Source organism: Camelus bactrianus, chromosome 1 (assembly GCF_048773025.1).
Source record: "Camelus bactrianus isolate YW-2024 breed Bactrian camel chromosome 1, ASM4877302v1, whole genome shotgun sequence".
NCBI lineage: Eukaryota > Metazoa > Chordata > Mammalia > Artiodactyla > Camelidae > Camelus > Camelus bactrianus.
In genome coordinates this window covers 89,275,670-89,294,042 of record NC_133539.1, presented here as the reverse complement: position 1 = coordinate 89,294,042, position 18,373 = coordinate 89,275,670, and the positions used below count along the sequence as shown (strand labels likewise).

The window sequence follows — 18,373 nt, the reverse complement described above, 5'->3', positions numbered from 1 at the left end:
ATTAGTCAACATTTTCACCCCAGGGCTGATAATGGATTTAACAAAAGGCTATCTGAACATTTGGGAACACTACAACTGTTTTTCTTCAAGTCCTTTGAAAAATAGTTGATACACAGATTAATCACCACTTCTTAGTATATGTTGTTCTAATAGATAGGTAATTTGTCATATTAATTTGGGGGGTTTTATTTTTAGCAATGAATTATAATATTGTTCCTTTTCTAACACTCATCTAAATTAAACTTTTAGATTGCAAAAATATCATTGCATCCCATAGAAGATAATCCTGTTGAAGAGATCTTAGTTCTAAGCCCAGAGGATCTTGAAGCAATCAAAAACCCAGACTCTATAACAAATCAGATTGCGCTTTTGGAAGCTCAATGTCATGAAATGAAACCAAACCTTGGTGCCATTGCAGAGTATAAAAAGAAGGTACGAATGATCTATTCATGTGTAATGGTCAGAAAGTCTCTTTACTCCTTAGTCTAAATTGTAGCCTTTAATTTTATATAATTAGTAGTGTTAATTCTCATCTCAAATGTATAACTGAACAGATGTTTTTCTCATATTTTCATAGGAAGAGTTATATTTACAACGGGTAGCAGAATTGGACAGAATTACTAATGAAAGAGATAATTTTAGACAGGCATATGAGGATCTTCGGAAACAAAGGCTTAATGAATTCATGGCAGGTTTTTATGTAATAACAAATAAGTTAAAGGAAAATTACCAAATGCTTACTTTGGGAGGTGACGCTGAGCTGGAGCTTGTAGACAGCTTGGATCCTTTCTCTGAAGGAATCATGTTCAGGTTTGTAATTACACATATGCTGAGTTTTTGGCTCCTTCTGTTATATACCTCTACATAGTCTCCAAACTTAGTATTTTTTAGGGGTAGGATGTGAAGGTTAGGTCTACAACTTGATTTATTCGATAAATATTAGTTTGATTACATTTTGGCAGTTTACAGCTTCAATTCTAGGCAAACTGTAAATACCTGCTTTTACAGAATATTTGTCTAGTTCATCTTTTAATTTTCAAGCCATTTCAGTTTAACATCAGGATTTTCAAATTACAAAGCAAAAAACTGCATTGGAAACAGGGGAAGAGTAGCAAGAATTACTTGCTGGCCTGCTGTTTAAATCTTAAATTTTTGGTAGGTGTTCTTATGTCATCCTCCAATAACATTGTTATAAAAGAACCCCCCAAAAGCTTAATCAGTGAAATACAAATTAGAGATTCCCAAAGAAGGTGGTAGAAGCCAGTTATAGGAAACAAATCATGAAGTCTTCACTTCAGTTTTATGAGTAATTTGACTTATAAAGAGATTTTCTTAATTATTTCAGTGTTCGACCACCTAAGAAAAGTTGGAAGAAGATCTTCAACCTTTCAGGAGGAGAGAAAACGCTTAGTTCATTGGCTTTAGTATTCGCTCTTCACCACTACAAACCCACTCCTCTGTACTTCATGGATGAGATTGATGCAGCCCTTGATTTCAAAAATGTGTCCATTGTTGCATTTTACATATATGTAAGTAATCATTTAGAGGTTTTCATTCTGAAAATTTTATGGCTTCTCTAAACATTACACATGGAATTCTTTGACTTCTTTTGAGCTTTTTTCCCCTATTCTTTAATCCCACGTTTCATGGTATCAAAGGAGACCAAGTCGTTTATATAAGCCAAATAGTTCCATTTTGAAAAAGTAAAATATAAATGGATAATGTAAATTAGTAGCAGAAACACAGCTAGAATCTCCAGTCCTCCTAGATCTTTTTTCCACCAAGGACCCAAATTGTTCTCAAACCCAAATACTGTTTCATGAATTATTATCATCATTCTTGTTCATGTTAATTATCAGTGTTGAATTTATTGCCCAAGAATGTATCAGGGAAGTAAAACTTAGATATTTATTATGATTTACATATTACTTATTTTTTCTAATTTATTCTTTCTTTCTTTTTAGGAACAAACAAAAAATGCCCAGTTCATAATAATTTCTCTTCGAAATAATATGTTTGAGATTTCAGATAGACTTATTGGAATTTACAAGACATACAATATAACAAAAAGTGTTGCAGTAAACCCAAAAGAAATTGCATCTAAAGGACTTTGTTAAATTTGTTTATACTTAAGATTCCTCAAATTGAATCAGCATAGATTCAGCATATTTTTACTATTTGTAAAGAGTTATAAATTGTATAAAATACATATTCCTAAACTGGATCGTGTAACTGGTTACCATTTTATGCTGTTAAGAGACATGCTACAAGTCCAATAAAATATTCTCTATACCTGCTTCTAGGAGATTGTAAGAATCTGACAATTTTATAAGCAGACAACTTTGGAGAAAGTAAAATGCCTGGAGGGTCAGGTAACTTGCCCTTAGTTCCAAACTGCTACCTGCAGAGTTTAAAAATGTTGATAAGTAGTAAAGTTCTAAAGTAGATCACAGTACCAAGACCTGAAGCACATCTTCCTGGACCTATGACCCACGCTGGAAAAGCCTGCCAACTACTGTTGTAAAAATGTTAAGGTATTCTACTTAACTGACTAATTTAATTTAGATAATCACTATTTACAACCCACAGACTGGGAACATTTTTTTTTAAACCAGTCATTCTGAATTATAAGGATGAGAACTTAAATATTATACATTCTTTTCTAAAACCTGATGTGCTTGAAACGCTTGCAGAAGAGCCAGCAAACTGAGACACTGTCTGAAATAACTAGCATATAAGGATTAATTTCTTAGTATAAATGGAAATTAAGATAGAGTGCTGTGTGCCCATCAGATTGTCAAGGGTTTTTTGTTGTTGCTGTGTTACACTCTTATTAGTTCAAGAATATTATAATGCTCCTGGAAATAAGTTGGCAGCCACTTGGTTTTCAGAAGAAATTTTGGTATTGAATCAAAAGTCTTTGCCTTAGCTATTCAATTTCTAGATACTGATCCTGAGGAATTTAAGAGTTATCTCCTTATTCAGTGCACCATCGTTTAAAAGTACTAAAAGCTCCAACAAAGACAGTTTGTATCATAACATAGCTATTAAAAATGTAAATACATTACCATGGACTTAAATAAAACAAGATCTAAAACTCAAGCATGGTTAGTTGTTTTAAATCAAGATTATACAAGGGAAAAGTAACAGGGGGAAGTATAATATAATCAAGCGTTTTTATATTGGTGAGCGCAGAGGTGAATGGAATTAATATATTTTAATAACCAATGGAGTAGAAGAGCTTAGTATTAACTTTAAGAGTTACAGATAATAGCCCATAGCCAATATGAAAATTCCAAAGCAACCAACTGCTCCTGAGTTTGAGCACCTTATATTAAGCCACTCAATGCAAATAAAATACCAAAATGAGTTTATTAAAATACATACTTTTGTTATACATAAACCTGAGAAATATTTCAAGATTATATACTTTAAATTTTACAATCTCATCCTCCTGGTAAAAATACAAAAGAGAACAGCATTTATAAGAATCAGTTATTTGTATCCTTGACTGTATTCATGCACACTACATAGAAAGTATCCAAAAATAAACTTTTGTCTACTAAAAACTGGCAAGTTACAAAATATTAATGTCAAACCTAAAACACTTCAATTTTTAGTGTAGTTCTTAGACATAGATTAGAAACTCTAATTTAATAAAAATCTTGGCTTAAATCCTTTAAAGGTAGCACGACAGATGAACTCTAAAGAATACATTGGGTCTTTCATATACTAGATATATGGCTTTGAGCAAGCACTTTAGTGTCTGTCTCCTCATCTACAAAAAGCAAGGGTTAATACCTACTTCACAAATGTGAGATTAAATGTTTGGCACATTTCAGTGCTTACTAATACTTACACATGTATTCCAAAACGTACATGGCATTTATGTTGTGACTAGTACTTAAATCAGTGCAACTTCAGTCTACAGTGAGTGTGTAGCTGAATACCTCCATTATACCCTCCAAATGTTCTTTGCCCACACAACAGTTAATCATGCTATTCTGATTCTGATCATAAGTTGACAATACAGCCAAGCATCTTCTTACTCAGATTTGTTCTCAGCAGATAAGACATTAGGAATATTTTAGAACTGGTGTCCTGATTACAGCCATGTTATCTATAGGAGCAGGAGCATTCCCTAATCCGACCTGGGAAGTCTGAACTGCAGATGTGATCTAAGAACAACAGCTAATTTGGAATTTCTGGAAAGCAAATGAGCTTGCACTTAGGGTTGTATGGACAGAGAGGCAAAAAGTCCTACCACAAAGCACCACAACTCCAGTCCCTGTTAATAAAAAGGGAACTAAATCAAAGGGATTTGACTTAAAGTAGGCTCCCTTTATACCAAAATTCAAGAACGTAAGATTATTGATACTTTGGCATTAGAGTAAGAGAAAGTTTGACAGAAAATTTAAGACAATTTTAAAGACATGCAGAACATGATGCCGTCAGTCTGATAAGGGTGGAATATATCAGTAATATCTGTTCTAGTACCATGTTTCAGAGTTTTTATCCAAGAACTGATTTGACTGACAAGACTGAAGACTGCACAAAAGTCGAATACAATCCTAAAATAAATTAACACAAACCACAGAATAACAAGGGTTAGAAAATGTTACTGTTTGGTCCCTAACAACACTTTGGATTTCCAAAAGCAATAATTTAATTAGGAATGAATGTTGATAAACATTTTAAGGCTCTTAAGTTTACCTAAAACACATTAATGTGTGGATCAGGTACATCTGATCAAAGACATTTTTAACATAAGCAACCCCTATCACTTTGAGATTTTGCTGCTTGAATTTAAAACCTCTTCTCACCATCCTTATTTGCCCATTCAAGTGTCAAGCCACATCAAAATAAAGGCTTACACCTTTCAGGATTTCACTTTTTAATTAAAAGCTACATATACACAGAAGTGCAAAGCCAACCACTGCAGTATATAATGCTAAAAGAGTATTAGTACAAGAATGTTTAAATATCACAGTGATATTGTCAACCTCTCAAACCAGTAAAAGTGGGATAATGTATTAATACTCAAATCAAGTAATTACCAGATTTTATTCTGGTTTTCAGAAAACCAGACATTCTGTCTCATTTCTAACTTTTGATGACACTTTCTATTCAACAGAAGCATAAAAGGTTTAACATTTCTATATTTGTTACAACTCTAATAATGTTTAGCTTGCTATTTTATTTATCCATGCTACCCCATTCCTCCGTTTAACTGTGGTTGTTAGTCTCTGCTGTATAGAATAAGCCTATTTAAATAATTCAGACTTGAATTTTCAACGAGAAATTATTTTCCACATGAATTCCTTCAGTAAATATAAAGTGTGACACAGTATATTCTTTAAATCATGCAGATTGTTAGATAAACTTTGGTAAACAGATAGAGAGACTTCAGAAAAACATACTGAAGTGATTTCATTTAAAAAAGTTATTATGTGATGGTTAGAAAAGAGGATCAGCATCAGTATCACTGAAATTAGTGTAACTATAACAATGTTTAGAATCTTAAAAAATTCAACTTCTTTTTTATCTTTATCAGGCCAGGAACATGGCATCCTTTTTGAAGAAATTTTCATTTCAGGAATGAGAAGTTTCTTAATTTGTCCAATTTCTGTTCTGCTCCAATCTTCTTTCAATACTTGGCTTACTCGGGGATAAATTTCAACAGGTTGGACCTCAGGAAGTGGTCTTTGTTTCAAGATCTGCACACGCTGGCGGACATCATCAACTTTTTCAAGAAATTTAAGTGGAGACTCTTCTTGTAAAGATGTTGTCAATGTCATTAATTCAAGCTGCTGCTCTCTCATTTCTTTCATTCTTTCAATTTGTGGAGTATATTCTTGATTAATCAGATTGCCAACATCACAAAGAGCAGTTAGGAAACATTTTTTTTTCTGTTCTAATGTATCACTAAGCTCCTTAAAATACTGGAGAACAACTTCCTTATCACCTTGGACCATTTTCTCCGAATGAGATTTTTGTTCTTCCAGCTTTTCAATAAGACGAGTAAGATCTGTCCAGTGTGTGTCTGTTAACTGTTCAACCAGTTTTTGAGGTGTGTCCCTTTCTTTCATATAGGCGCTCTGAAGATCATCTATAGGATGGCCAAGATGTTGACCTATGGTAAGGCAGTGACCACAAACTAATTTTTTATCCAGTAGACAGTAAACATTTAATGGCTGCCTGTAATGCTCAGGGCAGGTGACAATATCCGGATGGTCTTCTTGCTGGTACTTTTCAATAATAGCCCTTAATGCAAAATTAACAGGTAAAGATTCAATACCAGTTGGAGCAATTTCAATAATACTTCTGCAGTTAGGGCACTTAAGAGGAATTCGTAAAGGTCTCCATATATAAAAGTTGCCAGATGCCTGTAGAACGTTTTCCAAGCAATTTCTACAAAATGTATGAGAGCATGGTAGTACACGAGGATCTTCAAAAATACTGTAACAAATGGGACATGTTAACTCATCCTCAAAATTGTGCATTTCCTGTCAAGAGAAAAAGGTACTTTAAGTCTACAAATAACAAGGACACATGCACATATGAAATAACAAGTTAATTCCTAGCAAAATTACATTCTTCAATTCATACTCCCAGGTGGCTCAATGATAGTTTCTAAAATAAGTGACTAAACTTCTAACTGTTTCATAAATTTCTTAGCTTCTTGAATGGAATACTAGTATGTCTGCTTAAAGCACTGGATCAGCATAGTATAATATTGTGAAGCAATACTAATTTAAAGAATTAGAAGGGAAAAACATTTCTGAGTTCTTGCAACAAAAAAAGCTTGAAAGATGGAAGTGTTGATTGTGGTAACTATGAATTACTGACCACTAGAGCATTAGTGGTAAAGAACACCATTAGTCATCTTTCCTTCATGAAAGAAATCCACCAACAGTTCTGAGACCCCCTCTGACACAAATAACAACCTCTCGGCAAGCCATTATTGACATTTCCAACAACAGAAGCCTGACGTTTTTTCATCCTACCACCTCACAGTCTTCCTTTATACCTAATCCTCACTGCAAGCCACAATCCCTCAAAACTTACTTTGCTCTGATACAGAAAAATCAAATTGTACCACTGTTTGAAGAACCATAAAAAGCAAGACAAAACCCAAGTGCCATTCATGTAAAATATAAAGCTTACCAAATCCTCCTCTATAAAAACTAACTTTTAAAAGTTTGAGAAAACAACATCTACAAATAACTGTACTTTTAATAAACATAAAAACCTCTTTAGACTTAGGTCTGTGTGCCTTACCTTCACCATTTGCAAAAGCAAACTCTTATTCATTCAAGTCTCAACTTGATTCCCACCTCCTCCCCAGATTAGGTCCTCTGTTAATCTCACTGAGCACACTGCACTTCTACTTTCTAGCACTTAGCTGAATTTTACTTAAAAGAATTTTGTAACATTTTTCTATATATTAGAATATAAGCCTGCAATAAGGGCAGGAATTGTGTCTGAGTGCAGAACTTGACACACAATAGGCATTCACTCCATATTGGCTGAATAAACACTATCCCTTAAGAGACCAATGTTAATAAAATGTCAAATCTTAGTTTTGTAAAATCTTTGCTCAGGAAAAGTTCTATCAAGAGTCCATCGGAAAATATTCCATTCAGATTGACAATATTAATAACCCTAATGAGCCAAGATGTGGCAGAGACCAAGAAGCTTGAACTGTGAAGCATTCCAGGAAACAAAAGTAATTGGGCAACAGTACAGAAGATGACATTCACTGCAAATAAATTCAAGTGCCTACATGTTGAGAAATCTTTATGACTACAACTATACCTAACAGAGCTCTGAAATCATAGGAAAACCACACAAGAAAAACAAACATTTTCTCAGTTTATTTCAATGATGTCAGAATTCATAATGAAGGAATAAACAGAACAGCACTTTGCAAGGAAGGAATAAAATTTGAGCAGTGTACATTCAATTTAGATTTAATATTAAAGCTATTTAATGCTTAAGTACCAAAAATTGGCCCTAAAACAGAATCCAACCTTTCCCTCCAAAGTCCTATATTTATCAAAAAATTAGAAAACAACATTTTCCCTGGGAACCCATTTAAGGACCCCCAAAAGCTCAACTTTATTGTAAAAAGAGTATCTCTTGAATTTACATAAAATGGAAGCAAATATGGTCTCAAAAGTTACTTCCATAGCATGTAAAAGTTAATAAAATTTTATCAGAAATATGTAGATAATTTGAAGTACATTAATCAAATCTGTTCTCAGACTACCTTCTTCCAGATGATTTATTAAAAACTGGTTTTAGGCAACAAATTCATGAGAAGTGAGAAATGGCTAACAGAAGTAAGCCTGGGTTGAAAATAACTTGTAAGGCCAGGAACTTTCTGACTCTGGTTGCTGCCCAAGACACAGAAAACAGGTGGCTATCTTGCTTAGGGGTGTTGTTCTTCTAGAAACTAGTAAGAAATTTTATGCAACATTTTCCATAACCAGCCTAGACTCTTGAGCAGGTGGGAAAGGAGCAAAAAAATGTTTCCTATGAACATTTTCTGGGATGAGTATCTTTAATTTAGGTACTCTGTGTGTGTGTAACAATAATACTGGAAACTAAAAGACAAGCAATTCTTCAATATTCTCAGGAAAATAGGGAAATTATACACCCAGAGAAAGTAAGTAAGTTTTGAAGGTAGACTAAAGTAGTTTGACATGAAAAGTCTCAAAAATGAACCACCCCTCACCCACTCTTTCTAAAGAAACTCCTGCAGGGAGGGAAAAAACGTAAGAATTCTCACCAGGATAACTGTGAAATGAAGTCCTGAATGTTTGTGCAGCAAGTGTAGAGGATAACTTGGAGGAAGAAGAGAGAAATCCAGAAGGAATGTCTAAGTAAATAAAAAGAACTGACAATATTTCATGTGTCTTAACATATTGAGAGGTAACAAGAAAATAAATTTAGAGAAAAGTGACAGAATCATGTAAAGAGAAAATACTATATAGTACATGATACTGTTCAGTTGTCTTATTAGTCATAAATATTAAGTAATGATTTTACCAAAAAGTATGACTTTTATGGATTGAATGTTTGTGTCTCCTCAAAATTCGTATGTTGAAATCCTAACCCTTAATGCAATGGTATTAGGAGGTACAGCTTTTGGGAGGTAATGAGGCCATGAGATTGGAGCACTCTTGAAAGAGATTAGTGCCCTTTCAAGGAGAGATACAGGGCTTGCTCCCTGTCTTTCTCTACTATCTGCCATGTGAAGACACAGCAGGAAGATGGCCATCTGCAAACCAGGAACAGCTTTTGCCAGAACCCAACCATGCCAACATCCTGATCTTGGAATTCCCAGCCTCCAAAACTGCAAGAAATAAATGTTTGTTGTGTAAGCCACCTAGTCTACAGTATCTTTTTTTTTTTTTAAGTCATGGTATTTTTGTTGTAACAGCCCAAACTAAGAAAATGACAAAATTATATTGAGAGGAGGGAGGAGGAGGGAATAAGGGAAGGTTTCACAGTGTTTAAGAACTAATCTTACAAGAAGTCAGTACATATCTAGAAGTGAAAAAATCAAGAAACCACATTAAAGACAAATTATTTAGAAATAGAGAAGCAATACCAAAAGAAATAGTTAAAAAGAAATGGAAGTGACTGCTTCTGGAGAGCAAGAATCAAAAGTGGGGAGAGTGAGGGGAGGAGGCTGCTGTTTCTCATTATAAACCTAATTCTGCTGTCTTACTTTCAACTATTATCATACTATTAAAAATTTAAAGAAATAAAGACAATCCCATATGCATCAAGGCAGAAAAGTAAGATGCCTAAAAAGAAAACAAAAACATAATGGTCTCAAAATTCTCTTGGGAGACTATGATTTCCAAAAATGGCCACAACAGTTAGCTCCCACATATGCTCGTTTGTGATGTGACTTTGCATACTCCCCCATCAAGAGATGAAATCTATTCTCGTCTTAAAAAGATCTGGGCAGGATATATAACTGCTTTGACCAACAGTATATAGTACAAGTGACAGTTCTGGGTATAGACCTTAGCTAGCCTGGCAGATTGCTGCCTCTTCACTATATAAAAAGTCTAAGCTACCTTGCAGCAAGAGAGACCAAGTGGAGAAGCAATGAGGTGCCAGACACATTACTGAAAAAGTCATCTTGGACATGCAGCCATCCAAACCTTCAGATGGTTTTTACACAGCTGTAGATAACGAGAACATCTCCAAAGCAAAAAGGAATGCTAAAAGACAATGTAGCAATCAATGTTCACAAGGGTCTAGAAGGAAAAGTATATGACCAAAGAATTCTCTACCCAGCCAAGATGCAATTTATTCATGTGAAATAATATAAATACTCTTAGCAAAATCTACAGGGTTTAAAAAAAAGTTCTATAGGGCAGAGTTGAAGCCAAATACCTTCATTACAAAACAAAAAAAGTAATATAGAAAGGATTCATCTTTAAAAAAAATGGAGGGGGGGACCAATCTAGGAAAATTAGAAGAAATGACGAATATGAAAAGAGAAAATTGTTAGACTTGACAGATCCAAGAGCTGGCTCTTTAAATAAGTAAACAAGCCATTAGCTATCTGTGATAGGCAGCTTCCAAGATGGCCCCCAATGACCTCCACCTCCTGGTGGTCACATCCTTTTGTAATCTTCTCCTGAGTGTGGGCTGGACCCAGTAACTTGCTTCTAACAGAATACAGCAGAAGTGACAGGCTATCACATCCAAGATTTTGTAATAAAAGGCCATGGCTCTGACTCTCTCTTCACCTCTCTTAGATCACTCTCACTGAGGGAAGCAAGATGCCATGTTGTAAGGAGATCAAGGTCCACTGGTGTGGCAAGAAACTAAGGCCTCTAATTTAACATCCTCCAAGAAACTGAAGCCTCAAACAACTACATAGTAAGCTTGGAAGAAGATATCTCAGTTCCAGTAAAATCCTGGAATGACTGCAACCTCACGAGAGACGATGGGCCGGAGGCAGTCAGCTAAGTTGCTCCTAGGTTTCTGACCCAAAGAAACTGAATTTTTGTTGCTTCAGGCTGCTAAGATTTGGGATAGTTATGCAGCAATAGACTACTATACTATCTCAAACAAGGGGGGAAAGGAAGAAACAACAAATGTACCAAGTTAGCATTAAAAAAAGGAAATAAACCAAACATAGAAAAAGCCAGAATGATAGAGAATAACTTACATAATTCTATGTTACTTTATTCGAAAATCTACAAGAAATTATTCTGTGTCAGTTCAAATACCAAAACTGCCTGGAAAAGATAAAGCAAACCCTGAGAGAAATTCACAAGTTGGAAAAGTGCTACTCTGGAAAAAGGGGGGGGGGGGCAAGCTTCTCTAGTGAGTCAATTCAAGTGGTAAAGAAACAATTTCTTGTTCAACTGCTCCAGAACACAAGATGGAAACTTCACCATTTTCTTTTAATTTTTCTTTTCTTTTTTTGGCGGGGGAGTAATTAGGTTTATTTATTTTTAGCTTTTTTTTTTCAAATGGAGGTACTGGGGATTGAACCCAGGACCCTCATGCATGCTGGGCATGCGCTCTAGCACTGAGCTATACCCTCCCTTTCTCCCTGCAAATTGTTTTGAAGATAGTATAATACCATTCCAAAACCTGACAACACAAACTAAAAACAGACCAATTTCAAAAATGATTACTGATGTAAAATCCTAAACACAGTATTAGCAATAAATCAACCCTGAACACATTAAAAGAATACAGTACAGGACCAAATAAGGTTCTTCCCAGAAATGTAAAGTTAATTCAATAACAGAAAATTACTCAATCAGGTCAATGGAGAAAACTGCACTATCACATTAGATGTGAAAAATGCACATAATATAAAAACCAATAAGCACAGTCCACACAGACAGTGAAATGGTGGCTGCCCAGAGCTAGAGGGCGGAGGGTTGGAGAGTTACTGTTTAGTCAGTCACAGTTTCAGTATGGGAAGATGAAAAAGTTCTGGAGATAGATGGTGGAACATATTTAATATGAAATGTACTTAATGCCACTGAACTATATACACTTAAAAATGGTTAAAATGGTAAATTTTATGTATATTTTAAAAACTTTAAAAATGTGTCTTGCCAATTACCCCTTTCCCTGCCAAATTACTTTTAGAATCAGTTTGTATTATCGTATACTTTTAAAAAGCAAAAACTTAAAATAACCCATATAAAATGTTATCTTCCTCCAGTGAGTACTAAAAGCCCAAGTACATACTGATAACTCAGTTCAAGATTTCCTGCTTCCCTTTTAAAAGTCACCAAGAAATATGAATATAAAAAGAAATCTCTTCAGAAATAAACCTGAAGCTAAATCATCTGCTTGTAAATTATTTCACAAATTTCTTGTGTTTAAATGTCAAAAACAAACACACTAGTGAATTTCTAAACTTTTTATGCAGTCTTTCTCCAGAGGGCTAATTTCCTTTGAAGCCTCCACAATGTCTAACCAGCATATTATGGATGGTCAGCACTACAAGTAGATGATGGAGAATCAAGCAATACCAAAAATATCACTATTCTGTGTAAACTATTAAGTTTTAGTTTCCTAATGCACTAGTGCCTTTCATCTCTAAGCATGAATGGTTATAAAACATTCATTACATTTTACAACCTCTGAAGAAAAATTTGCCACATTATAGAGTTAGTTGGCTTGCTCTAGGACTCATAGTGTGAGTCAGCTAAGTCTGGGAAAATTCAAGAGGTGTCACCACCCAGGCTGGGGCTCACATCGCAGGGGCCCTAACTGATAAAAAGCACACTGTATGCAATTCAAGACTTACTTTACAAACACTACAACTGTACCATCTACATCTAAAGGTAAGATTTTTAAAAAACTTTTGTACATGTAAATATACAAAAATAATAAAGGATCACCATAATGCTTTCAAATTAAAAAAAAAAAAATCCTATGGTCAGATCTGATTTTAACTCTGCCCATTTGGACTGTTTCCCTGCATTTTGATGTCAAACTGTTTACACAAACTAAAAAACTGAATGCCACTTAAGCAGGAACAGAAATGAGAAGTTAAGGGGGTTTTTTTTGCTTTTTTATACTTTTCAAAGTGGAACTATATATTTGGTTGGAAAAAATTCAATGTGTCTGCAGAAAAGCAATGTTAAAACTATCATAACCTAAAATCAAAATTTCACCTTGCCAGACTAGTTAAATTATGGTACCTCACTTTAAAGGATAGCTACTTGCTCATAAAAGAGGAATGAAGACCAATATGGACATGAATGGCAAAAAGGTATCCAGATAAGTAATAAATTCAACTTGCAGATCTCTATGTGTTAAATGTGTGTGTCTATATTAAGATGCACACATCGTTGTAAAATTTGTAGAGGGTACACAGAGAGTTAACAGTGACTAACTTTAAGGTATAGGTCAGATAAGGGAGTTGTTTACTTTTCACTTTATGCTCCGTCTATATGGTCTGAATTTTATACATCACAGACATCTATGTCTTTTTTCAAGATTTAAAATTTTCACCTTACAATTTAAATCATTCACTCAGTAAAAATTTACTGAAAATTTCTTTGGTATTCACTTAATCGCCCATAACTTACCGCTTTGTTGACTTTCTGGTTTGGAGACTTGAATATACTTTTATCTTCTCCAACTTTACAGATTCTTTTATTCTTATTCTAAAATTAAAATAATTTTATCTTAATGTTCTAGATTTACATTCTCAAAAAATGTTAAGTGCGGTATCGCAGAGAATGGTTTTTTCAGCCTGCTGTTTACCTTCCCTAAGCCTCGTGTTTTTAGAAAAGAAGCGTTACAAATATCAACAGCTGTGAAGCCGCAGGAGAGGTATCACCTGTACTATGAAAATCCCAACAATTCTGTGACCAAATAAACTGTCACAAAGGACCTCTTTTTACAGAGTCAAGTATCTTACGAGCTCTTGAAAATATGAGTCAACAATGGCAAAGACGGAGCAAACATTCATGGTCGTTTCAGACTGCTGAAAGTTAAGTGGAAGACAAGAAACATCCATGTGAGTGAAAGATTTTGCCAGCTTAAAATTATAAATATTGATTTAGGTTATTCCCATCCATATGTCTGTCTGTCTCTCAGTTCTGCCACTTAAATTCTGAGACACCCTGGGTCAGTTTTACCTAAATGTGTCTCAGAACTGAGGCTTCACATCTGTAAAATGGGCATAATTACACCTAACCCTGCTAAAGTAACGATAACCTCTCACAAAGAAGGAGCTCAAAACAGCAGTCCCCTTCCCCTTCCCGAAGATTTATGACAAACCCTCCCGGGCATCTCCCAGTGCGCCTTGGCGTCCCCCGCTCCCAACCCCCGCGAGGACGCCCAGCTCCTCGGAATCCCGCCCCTCTCAGCCTCACCACTAAGGAGGGCCTTCCTTCCTCAAGGAAAAGAAGTTCCCTATTGGAGGGAGGAAGCCGAGGTTCCCCAAACTCTCCACCTGGGACAGGAGGGAAGAGACGCGGAACCCAAGCCAGCCCTTTCCAACATCAAGCGCCTCGACTCTCCTCCAGACACATGCACTATACCAGCCTGCGCCACAGGGAAAGATGAGGGACCACAGCCGCCTTCTCGGACCAGAAGAGATGTTCCTTAGACTCACAGAGGGGACGGCGAAACGGGGTAACACCACCGGCAGAGGGAGAGCTCTGCGGCCTCCGCCCGGGTGCTGAGAACTGTTCGGCGTCTCCGCCCTCCTCCGCCCTGAGGGCCTTCAGGTGCCGAGAGCAGGCGGGGCTTCGAAGCCTCAAGACGCAGGCGCAGTCTCCCGGCAACCTTCAACTGCGTGGCATCCGCCAATGGGAAAGAGCGCGGGGCCGAGGTTCGAAAGTAAACTGCTGACAGCTGCGGCCGAGGCGGGGGCGTGATCGCGAGGCTTGGCGCGAGGGCCGTGGAGAGCTTTCTGCGCCTGCGCACTAGGCGCGGGCTGCCGCCCGGGAGCTCCCGAGGCGCGCCGCAGGAGGCGCCTCGGCGTGTCGGGGTTCTTCTGGCCGCGGTGCTCCTGGCCTGCAGTTCCGCGTGTGGCAGCGGGAAGGCGCCAGGGGCCCCGGGAGAGGCGGGGCCTGGTGGAGGCCGATGAGTTCTTAAAAAACAGATTGGTAGGACTATTTTTTTTTTTACCTGGAGCCAAGCCGGCACGGCCTGATTCTAGGCTTTAAAGCGCAGCACCTTCCACTCTAACCTCATGGGTTCCCCGCTCCGAGATGCTCTGACAACACTCGCATCCCAGTGGGTGATCGCCGTTCTCCCCTGAGCCCGGGTTTCCCTTTGATTACAGAATCTGGAGACAGAAACCCACCAGACTACCAGGTTGAGCACAGGAGGAGGGGGCTTCTGATTACTGAGAATTCTCTTGTACTTAAAGAGAACCCTGGGAGGGCTGGTGGAACCTTAGGACTCATTTGGGACGGTCACCCTGCGTCTCTCCCTACTCTTCCTCCCGCCCCCGTCCCTCTTTCCACTTTATGAAGCTGTTGCCTGAACATGACTGTTGCACAGAATTCTGGCTTCCAATCAGTTTCTCCACTAAGTTCCTATTTCATCTTCTTAACCCCTAGAAATAAGAAAACATACAGTTCAGTAATCCTTTTCCCTCTTTTTTCTTGAAAAACTATCCAGCCGTATCTCAAGAGACAGTCTCTTCACAGCTTCCTTCTCTTTCCTGCAGTTAGAAGGCATTTACCGCTGTGCTAAATAAAACTATGAGCCTGGGTATACTGTGTATTGCCAGTACTTTCAGGTCTTAGGCATGTAAATTACAGAAAAATATGAAACGGTATAAACCAAATTAAGGTTAACATCAGTGAGTCCTGAGTCAATTTCAGATGGCTTCACCAATTCAACTACTGAAAAGTTTGCTTATAATGTGTGGATTCCAGAGATATCCAAAATATCCTGTTACACGGTGCAATATATCCATTTCGACTTTATCATACACATAGATTTTTCTATTTAAACATTGAAACCATCCTGATAGTTTTTTAACTTCCTGTCAAAACAGTATGTTGTGAATATCCTTCCATAGCCATAAATGCAGCATATTTCTATAAAATTATTCTCTGTTTAAAAAAGTGTAACAGTGATGTTAACTAGGGACTTGAGTGATTATGATGGGTCCATGTGGGTTCACCACTTGTAACAAATGTACCATACTCCAGTGGGGAATGTTGATGATGTGGGAGACTATCATGAGGGCAGGGCAGGAAATACATGGGAAATCTCTGTACCTTCCCCTCAGTTTTGCTGTGAACCTAAATAAAATAAAGTCTTAATAATTTTTAAAAATTTTAAGTGTAATTACCTCTAGAATGAATTCACAGGTCTGTATAATGCTTTGAGCAATAATTACTTTCCACCTGTGTTTTTCCTCTGAACTTCCTTCCCTTAAAAAGAGTTTTGTATGTAGCAAGAAAGCAGGAGTACCTCTTACTAAACTTAACTGGCGTTTGTTTTCCAAAAAAGCCTCAATCCATTGAGGTACAGAACAATTAAGAGAAGAGGCTGAATGTTTGGGAGAAGCAGAAAGAGAAGTCTGTTAGCTCCCAAATAGACAAGCATCAGCAGAGGGAAGCAGTGGCACCTGAAAGGAAGGGCGACATCTGTTCCTACAGGGAGACTGCTTTAGAGGCCCTTTGGTTCCCAACGCTGCCAAAGATCTCTGTAACCTGGCCTGACGGGGAAGTGGCAGAGAGCTACAGGAGCCTGCAGAAACCACGGCAGCCTCAGCAGCAGCAGTCAAGGGGACCTACTGGGCCATGGGGACTGCGATTCATGCGCTCTGCAGAAGATCACGTTGGCCTGGAAAGACCAGACAGAAGAAGTGACACTCAGATGCAGAAGTATTTGCTTAAAATCCATAAGCATAAAAATCAGAGGTGCTAAGCTGCTCAGTTACCCAAAAAAAAGATGGAGAGAAAGTTCAGCTGCTTTGGGTCTCTACCTACATACTTGCACCAATCTCCTTTTGAAAGAATTTAGGAAAAGGATAAAATGTAAATATTTGCAGTTATTTACAAGTGATATGAAGAGGAGGCAATAAAACATGAATTTTGGTGCTCAGACTCCCTGCTTAGACATTCTCTGTCTCAAGAGCCAAAACAGGAGGCCTCAGTCACAGAGAGGTGCCCTCTAGGCAAGCTAAAACATTTTCTGATTTGGGGTTTTAATAGCTACTGAGTTTAAATAATTCTCTGTTATCTCCCATCACATTGGCCTCATCAGAATTATAGTAAAGAGAACATGCAATTTTCCAAATTATAAGGCATCTGTGGTTCATCTCCAGGACTTCAAAGAAAGCACAGCCACATGGGTGCCATGATTATAGTGGCAGTGAATTAAGGACAGTGAGCTAGGAGAATTTACCCAACAGTTCTCGAAGGTCCTTTTATCTGAGGTGGGGCAGGGGGTGGGGCAGGAGGGAAGCACTCAGCATGATGCAGTAGAATTCAGACTCAGAGATTTGGAATTGGAAGAGATCTTAGAGCAATCTAGAAGAAAAAAAAAAAAAAAACCTCATCTTCAGAAGAGAAGAACCTACTAACCATGATGGCATTGCCTTAAACTGAGTTTGAGCCCAAATTTGATATTAGTACCTAAAAATATATAAACTATACGGTTTTAAGCACTAGAATATATTATATAGAATTTATTTTCACACAGTCCTTTTCAGCTTATCTCTGAATGCAACTTAGAAAACTAAAAGGATGTCTTTTGTTCAATAGTAGTTTTCCTCCTAACAGTTTCTCTTGTACTTACTATCATTAAGAATCATTTTATTTCATAAAGCCATTTGCAGCAACATAGATGGACCTAGAGATTATCATACTAAGTGAAGTAAATCAAACAGAGAAAGACAAATATCATGTCACTTATATGTGGAATCTAAAAATATGATACAAATGAACCTATTTACAAAACAGAAACAGACTCAAACAGAGAAAACAAATTTATGGTTACTAAAGGGGGAAAGAGAGGGGAAGGGATAAATTAGGGATTTGGGATTAGTAGATACAAACTATATATAAAATAGACAACAAAATCCTACTATATAGCACAGGAAACTACATTCAGTATCTTGCAATAAACTATAATGAAAAAGAACCTGAAAAAGAATATATATATATATGTATAACTGAATCACTTTGCTGTGCACCAGAAACTAACACAACATTGTAAATCAACTACTTCAATTTTTTAAAAATTCATTTTACTTCAAATTCCACTAACTTTTTTTTGGGGGGGGGTAACCACTAGTTTCTTTTTTTAATTAAGATATAATTGACATAGGTTTGTTTCAGGTGTACAACTTAATGATTTGATATTTGTATATATTGCAAAGTGATCA

At 36.8% G+C, this 18,373-nt stretch overlaps 2 protein-coding genes across 12 annotated transcripts in view; one reads left to right on the top strand and one right to left on the bottom strand.

The window, feature by feature from the left end:
* SMC4 (structural maintenance of chromosomes 4) overlaps positions 1 to 3,102 on the top strand; it is a 35,539-nt gene extending 32,437 nt beyond the window's left edge. For all 4 annotated transcript variants that reach the window (XM_045514520.1, XM_010952049.2, XM_010952050.3 and 1 more), the window contains 4 exons: positions 250 to 432; positions 578 to 810; positions 1,346 to 1,529; positions 1,965 to 3,102. In XM_045514520.1, coding sequence (XP_045370476.1) covers positions 250 to 432; positions 578 to 810; positions 1,346 to 1,529; positions 1,965 to 2,117 — 753 coding nt within the window. In that variant the 3' untranslated portion in view covers positions 2,118 to 3,102. The remainder of the gene's footprint in view (positions 1 to 249; positions 433 to 577; positions 811 to 1,345; positions 1,530 to 1,964) is intronic.
* Positions 3,103 to 3,353: 251 nt separating this feature from the next.
* TRIM59 (tripartite motif containing 59) lies at positions 3,354 to 14,767 on the bottom strand. Of its 8 annotated transcripts, none has more exons than XM_010952054.3 (4): positions 14,471 to 14,767; positions 13,599 to 13,676; positions 8,795 to 8,884; positions 3,354 to 6,506 (listed from the first exon to the last, which is right to left on the bottom strand). In XM_010952054.3, the coding sequence occupies exon 4, from the start codon at positions 6,501 to 6,503 to the stop codon at positions 5,292 to 5,294; it is 1,212 nt and encodes a 403-aa protein (XP_010950356.1). In that variant the 5' UTR covers positions 6,504 to 6,506; positions 8,795 to 8,884; positions 13,599 to 13,676; positions 14,471 to 14,767; the 3' UTR covers positions 3,354 to 5,291. The 8 variants fall into 8 exon arrangements, with proteins under 8 accessions (XP_010950356.1, XP_045370488.1, XP_074224907.1 ...); XM_045514532.2 differs by having other exon boundaries at positions 14,559 to 14,767; XM_074368806.1 differs by having other exon boundaries at positions 14,563 to 14,767.
* Positions 14,768 to 18,373: the final 3,606 nt, after the last annotated feature.

What these genes read in the sequence shown, in the direction of transcription:
- TRIM59 (XM_010952054.3), bottom strand. Translation starts at nt 6,503, where the DNA reads ATGCACAATTTTGAGGATGAGTTAACATGTCCCATTTGTTACAGTATT.